Genomic DNA, 8904 nt, shown 5'->3' on the forward strand with positions numbered 1-8904 from the left:
GTTTGTTTGTTTGTTTTTGTTTTTTTTCAATCTAACCTTTAGGCTTTTTCATCTCCCCTACTTCACATCACGCACAGCACCCAACTGTATAACATTCGCACTTCTGTGTCAGAAAATAAATGGAAGAAGCAGTAGAATTATATGATTATATTGACAATGACGTATAAATTATATTGTTGCCACTGTTTCTGTTGTACAAATGTATGGCATATTTTAGAATTCAGTGACCTTCAATGATGTGCATGTGAAATTCAGCCAAGAAGAGTGGGCCTTGCTGGAACCTTCCCAGAAGCAACTCTACAAAGATGTGATGCTAGAGACCTGTGAAAACCTCACTGCTATAGGTAAGACTGCAATTTTTCTTTCACTTTTAAAATAAAGAGACAACTCTTACTTTGTTATTGATCCTCTTCTGTAATTCCAATTGAGAATGAGGAGGAATGTGGTAAATAAATCAGGCATGATTCTCAGGGTCACAGAAGATAATGATTTAAGTTTTGCCTTAATAATAACATGTTATTTCCAATAATATATATTTTCTCGTACTATATTTTAGGCTACAATTGGGATGACCATAATATTGAAGAACATTTTCAAAGTTCTACAAGTAATAAAAGGTAACATTATGTGCACTCTGTTACAGATATGAATTTTAAATTTTAATGTGTCCTGGAAGTTTGGTGTTTTTTGTTTGTTTGTTTATTGGCTGCTTTTTATTTTCTGTTTTTGAAATAGATTTTTTCTGGGTATCTGTGACTTTCTTAGACTTGCTTGTTAGACCAGCCTGACCTCAAAATAACAAGCAAGATATGCCTGCTTCTGCCTCCACAAGTGCTGGGATTGAAGGCATGTACCAGCACACATGGCTGTGTCCTGGAAGTTTTAAAGAAAAGCAACAGTGTAAAAACAGCACTGCTTTACATGTACTGATGATCATTAAAATCTCATAATTCCATGTACTTCAATGTCAGGTATCTGATTTGTGTTTACAAGGCACTCCCCTAAGATAGAAGAAAATAAAATAATACTGTAACAAAAATACCATTTGAATCATATGGACACTGCAGCTACTGACTTGAACTGCCAATCTGTTTAGTCTCATTCTATCTACTCAAATATTGTAAGAGGTATGCACACTGAATTGGTGATCAGTATGTGTCCAAAACCTTCTAATAAGCAAAAATTTCATAGTAGAACCAGTGTTACTAATTTTCGTGTAGTAACATTGTAAAGTTTAGTGAAAGGAGCAGTTTATGAGAATCAAGAATATTATTGTGGAGAAACCTTAATCCCTATATGACATGTCTATGATGAACAAAAACAAACTGTGTTAATTCAATGTGGGAATCTTTATTATTTTTGTAAATTAAACTAGTATATCATATGTCAAAATGATTCTAAGACACACGAGCATAGGGATATTGAAAGAAGCAGTGTCCCTGTCTTTCTCCAAGAACAATTGATTTGGTAGTAGTCCCCACTGTGAGTAAATTTTCTGAATGTGATAAAAGGTTACTGTTAATTGGTTTTGCAACTTCACTGAGAATTTATCAGCAAACTCATATTGCTGAAAATACCTATGAATACTAGGAATTTGGAACTTCTGCTTTTCCTGGCTCACTTTGTAAATGAAGTATCATTCATACAGTACAAAAATTTGTGAATGGGATTGCTGTGGTAAAATTCTGAATTCTTAAATACACTTCATATATAAAAGAAAACCTCTTATAGAAAAAATGATGCTATAAAAGTGATCCACATAACAAATTCTCTTACCATCACAGGGATCTTCAAAAATACCCATAATGAAGGGGAATACCGTGAATGTAAATAATGTGATAAAACTTTAAAATTTGATTCTTCTTTACCATTAGACCAAATTATGAAATTAATTCATATAGATAAATATATTTATTAGTGTAATGAAATGACGGTGGTAAATCTTTCACATGTGCCAATTATTTTTGCAGGCATGAAAGCAGTCATACTGGAGATAAACTCTTTAAATGCACTCTATGTGGGAAAACCTTCCCCTATATCACTGTTCTTATATGGCATAAAAGAACACACACTGGAGAGAAGCCTTACAAATGTAATCAATGTGGTAAAGCCTTTGCAAAAAGCAGTCAGCTCATACGGCATAAAAGAACACATACTGGAGAGAAACATTATGAATGTAATGAGTGTGGCAAAGCCTTTGCCGAAAACAGTACTCTCTTAAACCATAAAAGAACACACACTGGAGAGAAACCTTATGAATGTAACCAGTGTGGTAAAGCCTTTGCACAAAACAGTCATCTCATAAGCCATAAAAGAACACACACTGGAGAGAAACTTTATGAATGTAATGAGTGTGGTAAAGCCTTTGCAAAAAACAGTCATCTCATGAGCCATAAAAGAACACACACTGGAGAGAAACCTTATGAATGTAATGAGTGTGGCAAAGCCTTTGCAGAAAACAGTACTCTCTTAAGCCATAAAAGAACACACACTGGAGAGAAACCTTATGAATGTAACCAGTGTGATAAAGCCTTTGCAGAAAACAGTACTCTCTTAAGCCATAAAAGAACACACACTGGAGAGAAACCTTATGAATGTAACCAATGTGGTAAAGCCTTTGCACAAAACAGTCATCTCATAAGCCATAAAAGAACACACACTGGAGAGAAACCTTATGAATGTAACCAGTGTGGTAAAGCCTTTGCACAAAACAGTCATCTCATAAGCCATAAAAGAACACACACTGGAGAGAAACCTTATGAATGTAATGAGTGTGGTAAAGCCTTTGCAAAAAACAGTCATCTCATGAGCCATAAAAGAACACACACTGGAGAGAAACCTTATGAATGTAATGAGTGTGGCAAAGCCTTTGCACAAAACAGTACTCTGTTAAGCCATAAAAGAACACACACTGGAGAGAAACCTTATGAATGTAACCAGTGTGGTAAAGCCTTTGCACAAAACAGTCATCTCATAAGCCATAAAAGAACACACACTGGAGAGAAACCTTATGAATGTAATGAGTGTGGTAAAGCCTTTGCAAAAAACAGTCATCTCATGAGCCATAAAAGAACACACACTGGATAGAAACCTTATGAATGTAATGAGTGTGGCAAAGCCTTTGCACAAAACAGTACTCTCCTAAGCCATAAAAGAACACACACTGGTGAGAAACCTTATGAATGTAACCAGTATGGTAAAGCCTTTGCACAAAACAGTACTCTCTTAAGCCATAAAAAGAACACACAGCAAAGAGAAACCTTATGAATGTAACCAGTGTGTTAAAGCCTTTGCAGAAAACAGTCATCTCATAAGACATAAAAGAACACATACTGGAAAGAAACCTTATGAATATACCCAACCTGATAAAGCCTTTGCACAGCAGAGTAGTCTCCAAAAACAGGAAAAGACACACAGTGGAGAGAAGCCTTGTGAGGGTAATTAGTGTGATAAAGCCTTTGCATGTAACAATCATCTCCTAAGACAACAGCACATTCTGGAGGGAAACCATATGAATATAACTATGTGGCAAAGCCTTTGCACATAACATCTCCTAATACATAAAAGAACACATACTGGAAAGATGTCTGACTGTAACCAATGTGAAAAAACTTTTGGACTTCAGAATAATCTCCACACTCATGAAAGAAATCCTAATGGACAGAAAGCCTGTGAGTGTTTTAAACATGGTGAAACCATTCCACATTTGTATAATCTTCATCATCATGAAAGGATTCATAATAGAGGAAAAACTTATGAATGTGTTAAAATGGTGAGGCCTTGCATAAATCTAGAATCATCATCATCATAAGAGTATCCTTACTGGAGAGGAATTCTGTGAGTATAAGCAATGTGGAAAGGCCTTTGTGTACTTTGGTCCACTGAGATGCAACGGAACTGTAAAACTAGCTCAATGGAAATGACCTCCCTTTTCTGAAGGGAACATGCAACAGTATTATATAATAAGGGGCAATAGGAACGGAGAGTAGTCATGGGGCAGAGAAGGGAGGGGGATTACTATTGGAATTTAAAGTAAATAAACTTATTTTTGAAAAGAATACAATGAATGGTGAATATCAATTACATGCAACAGTATTATATAATAAGGTATTTACGGAAGACTTATTGATAATCCTGATTCTCAACATTTAGTGTTTTCAATTGCCTCAGTTTACACAAGAAACTTTTAGTCCAGTGGATGAATATGTAGGGAATGGTGAATTAACACCAGCCAGGAAGTTCTCTGAGAGTATCACAACAGTGGTAGCCTGTAGAAGTTTCTTTGTGTACACATACCTATTGTTCCAGGGGTTCTATTGAAAACCATCACAACCCAGACTGAAGTTTGAGATGTGAGGGAGGAGGCTTTCTCTTCTATGTATGACCCTGCTGCTGGCCTAGTTGTATAACCATGGCAAGGATGAGTTTTCTCTGCCTGACATCATCTGGAGAGTGTCTTTACACATAGATGCCATCAATCAAGTTTGATACATGGCCTATGACACAGATCCCTGATAACTCTCCCCTCCCTTCAAATATAGGATAATTAGGTTCCATGTTCTTGTTCACATGATAGGAATGTGCTTTTTAATGCAAATCAAGCATCCTTGAAGTGCCCAGTTTTAAACAATTATGTACACCTATCCTTAGAGCATCCCAGTCACTCCCCAAGGGGTACATACCCTCTGTTTTCTGGAATTAAAGTTTAACTTACTTTCTGAGGTGGTTCCCAGAGTGTTCTGATCACTGTTATGCTTGTGGGTCTTCCAAGCTTTCTACCTCATCTTCTGGCCCCTCCTTCCTTTCTGGGCTGGTGAGAAACAGCCTCCAGGCAGCAAGAAAACCACGTTCTTGGAAATGCTTGTGATAAAATGTTTTACATTTCATAGCATTTCAAATTTCATATGTTTCTGGATATGAGATGGTAAATAAAACAGTGTCTTTGGGATGGGACTCTTTGAAATGAGTTATACCTAGTGTTGATTTCACTAAAAGCTTGCAGGCAAGCTTCATGGTATGAAATCTTCTGAGTTGAGCACAGTGGCCTATGGAGGAGAAATAAGAGCAGAAATTTTATTTTCCTGTTTTTAATAGCTGAGTAGTGTTCTGATAATGTATGGGTAGATGGCAGAGGAGGGGAACTTCTCTTTTCAGTGGACTAAGGAAAAAGGATTGGGGGAAAGAGGGAAGGAGGGTGGGACCAGTAGAAGTTGAGGGAGTAGCCTTTAATAGGGATATATAATGAATAAATTGTGAAAAAATAACAATGATTAATAAAATAAAAATGAAGTAGAAAAACTAAACTTATAAGCAAAACTTCGAGTCCAGTCTGGGTACCCACCCTCCATCAATGAAAAGAAAGAAGATATAAAGAAAGAAAAAAAAATTAGAAAGATATAAAGAAAGAAAAAATATTTTCTTGTATCTGTTGAGCCTTTCTTCCTTGTGAGCTCATTTTTTAATCATTGCCTAATGGAGAACATGCTGCTCTCTCTAGAGTTTATATTTCCATAAACATAGGTTTCATACCTGGAACAAATGGCAGAGGTTCATATTTAACATATCAAAACAGACATAGCTGCTAAATTTCTCCCAGCAATCCCAAGTCCTTCCATGTTATATGGTCCTCCAGGCTGGCATAGTGAACCCAATACCCTGAATTCTTCCCAGGGCCTGAGCTAAACTCATTTCCCCCTTCCCCATATGTAGGCAAACTATTTTGGCTTCCTGGTCCTGTTGATAGCCATGCAAGAGTAACAGCAAAACATCTGTAGCACTCGTGGAATGTGGCTCCCCCGTTAGCATAGTCATGATGAGTTTGTCTTGGAGAAGCATAACCCCAAGAACTGCTTATACTGAGGACTTTGTGCTGTTGTGGAACATAGCTCTATTTGATGCCATTATGATGCCCATATTCCTCATTTGGTGTCTGTTGTTATGCCCCCATTTTCATTTCTTATGTTGCTGATTTGCATATTTTCTCTCTGGCTTTTAGTTAGTTTGGCTAAGGGTTTGTCTACCTTGTTGATTTTCTCAAAGAATCAGCTCTTGTTCCCATTGATTGTTTGAATTGTTTTCTTTGTTTCTAATTCATTGATTTCTTAGTTTGAATATTACCAATCATCTACTCCACTTGGGTGTGTCTGCTTAAGTTGAAGTCACACCATAATTCTTCCAGACATTTAAAAGGAGCTACAATAATCCTTCCTAAACTATCAAGAAAAGAGAAGATAAGAAAAAAGGAAAAGAAACAGAAGGAACCCTTTGAAACTCTTTCTAGAAATCCAGCATTGCTGTCATAAGCAATCCAGTAAAACACAAAAAACAACAACAAAAGAAAACTACAGGCCAAAACTGTTGATAAAAATAGACTTTCAGCCAAAGTTAAACAAAAAAGATAAGGAGGGGGTGCTGGAGAGATGTCTCAGAGGTTAAGAACTGACTGACTGCTCTTCGAAAGGTCCTGAGTTCAATTCCCAGCAACCATATTTTGGCTCACAACCATCTGTAATGAGATCTGGTGTTCTCTTCTGGTGTGCAGGTGTACATGCTGGCAGAATAATGTACACATAATAAATAAATAAATAAATAAATCTTAAAAAAGAAATTAAAAAAAAGATAAGGAGGGACAATTCATTCTCATCAAAGGAAAATTCCACCAGGAGGACATCACAGTCCTGAACATCTATGCCCCAAATACAAGAGCACCTGCTTTTGTAAATAAAAACATGATTAAATCTTAAATCACACATCCCAACACCTTAATAGTGGGAGACTTCAACACTCCACTCTCATCAAGGGACAGATCATCTAGACAAAAGCTAAATAGGGAGAAATGACACTTACAGAGCAAATTTACTGAAGCAAATAGACCTAATGTCTACAGAACTTTTCAACCAAACACAATGGAGTATGCCTTATTTTCAGTACCTCATGGAAATTTCTCAAAAATTGACCACATAGTCAGACACAAAGCAAGTCTCAACAAATGCAAGAAAATAAAAATAATTTCTTGTATCCTTTCAGACCACCATAGCCTAAAACTGGACCTCAACAACAACAGAAACTACAAAAGCATACATACATATGGTAACTAAACAACTCTCTACTCAGTGACAGCTTTCTCAGGAAAGAAACAAAAAAAGAAATTGGAGACTTCCTAAAATTCAATGAAAATGAAGGCACAACATACCAAAAGTTATGGGAAATGATGAAAGTGCTCCTAAAAGGAAAGTTCATAGCACTAAGTTTCTTCAAAAAGAAGTTCTAGACAAGCAATTTAATGGCAAACCTAAAATCCCTAGTATAAAAAGAAGTAGACACACACAAGAAGAGAAGATGATTGGAAATATTCAAACTCAGAGCTGAAATCAATGAATTAGAAACAAAGAAAACAATTCGAAGAACCAATGTGACCAAAAGCTGGTTCTTTGAGAAAATCAACAAGATAGACAAACCTTTAGTGAAACTAACTGAAAGGCTAATAGAAACTATCCAAATCAGCAAAATCAGAAATGAAAATGGGGGCATAACAACAGACACTGAGGAAATCTAAACAATCATTAGGTCACACTACAAAAGCCTATATGCCACAAAATTTGAAAATCTAAATGAAATGGACAATTTTCTTCATAGATTCCATCTATCAAAATTAAATCAAGATCAGGCAGAAAGACTGAATAGTCCTATATCCCCCAAGGAAATAGAAGCAGTCACCACAAGTCTCTCTTCCAAAAAAAATGCCCAGGCCACATGGTTTCAGCACAGAATTCTACCAGACCTTCAAAGAAGTGCTAACTCCAATTCAACTTAAATTAGTCCACAAAATAGAAACAGAAGGAACATTACCAAATTCATTCTAGATAGCCACAGTCACTTTGAAACCTAAACTACACAAAGACCCAACCAAAAAAGAGAAATTCAGACCTATTGCTCTTATGAGAATTGGTGGGAAAATATTCAATAAAATATTGGCAAACCTAATTCAAGAATATATAAAAGATATCATCCACCATGACCAAGTAGGCTTCATCTCATGCATGCAGGGGTGGTTCAGTAAATGGAAATCCATCATTTAAACAAACTGAAGGAGGAAAACCACATGATCATCTCCTTAGACATTTGACAAAATCCAACATCCATTCATGTTTAAAGTCTTGGAGAGATCAGATATACAAGGCACATAGCTAAACATAGTGAAGAAAATACACAGCAAGTCTATAGCTAACATCAAACTAAATGGAAAAAAAACTTACATCAATCCCACTGAAATCAGGGACAAGGCAAGGCTGCCCAAGTACTGGAAGTCTTTGCTAGAGCAATAAGACAACTAAAGGAGATCAAGGGGATACAAATTGGAATGGAAGAAATCAAAGTATCACTATTTGCAGAAGATATGATAGTCTACATGAATGACACCAAAAATTCATCCAGAGAACACCTTCAGCTGATAAACACCTTCAGCCTTGCCAGGCCACAGAGGAGGACAATGAAGTCAGTTTGGATGAGATCAGATAAGCTAGGGTCAGATGAAAGGGGAAGAGGAGCTCCCTTATCTCTGGACTTGGAGAGGGGCATAGGAGGAGATGAGGAGGAGTAGGTGGAATTGGGAGGGGAGGAAAGAGGGGGCTACAGCTGGGATACAAAGTGAATAAGCTCTAATTAGTATAAAAAATAAAAACTTAATTTAAAAAATTGAACAGCAAAAAGTTTAAAGAAAAAAGTTGCACTTAGCACTTTTGGAACTGAATACAGCTGGCAGCCTTCAACAAAAATAGTGGTAAAACCATGGCTCCACCTTCTTTATCCATGAACCAACATAGTGGCTAGCCATGTGTTGCTGCATACTGTGGCCGCCAATGCAAAACAGCCATTAGGTGTCACTGATGGTGTTACTACAGCCTA

The 8904-nt window shown here is 36.7% G+C and overlaps 1 protein-coding gene across 3 annotated transcripts; it reads left to right on the top strand.

The window, feature by feature from the left end:
• The first annotated feature begins 310 nt into the window (after window positions 1-310).
• Window positions 311-3087, top strand: LOC132651069 (zinc finger protein 431-like). 3 transcript variants are annotated; one of them, XM_060376374.1, is made up of 3 exons: window positions 311-344; window positions 557-617; window positions 1971-3087. In XM_060376374.1, the coding sequence occupies exons 1-3, from the start codon at window positions 311-313 to the stop codon at window positions 3085-3087; spliced, it is 1212 nt and encodes a 403-aa protein (XP_060232357.1). The 3 variants fall into 3 exon arrangements, with proteins under 3 accessions (XP_060232357.1, XP_060232358.1, XP_060232359.1); XM_060376375.1 differs by having other exon boundaries at window positions 2127-3087; XM_060376376.1 differs by having other exon boundaries at window positions 2307-3087.
• Window positions 3088-8904: the final 5817 nt, after the last annotated feature.

The sequence above is a fragment of the Meriones unguiculatus genome, assembly GCF_030254825.1.
Source record: "Meriones unguiculatus strain TT.TT164.6M chromosome 13 unlocalized genomic scaffold, Bangor_MerUng_6.1 Chr13_unordered_Scaffold_39, whole genome shotgun sequence".
Classification (NCBI taxonomy): Eukaryota; Metazoa; Chordata; class Mammalia; order Rodentia; family Muridae; genus Meriones; species Meriones unguiculatus.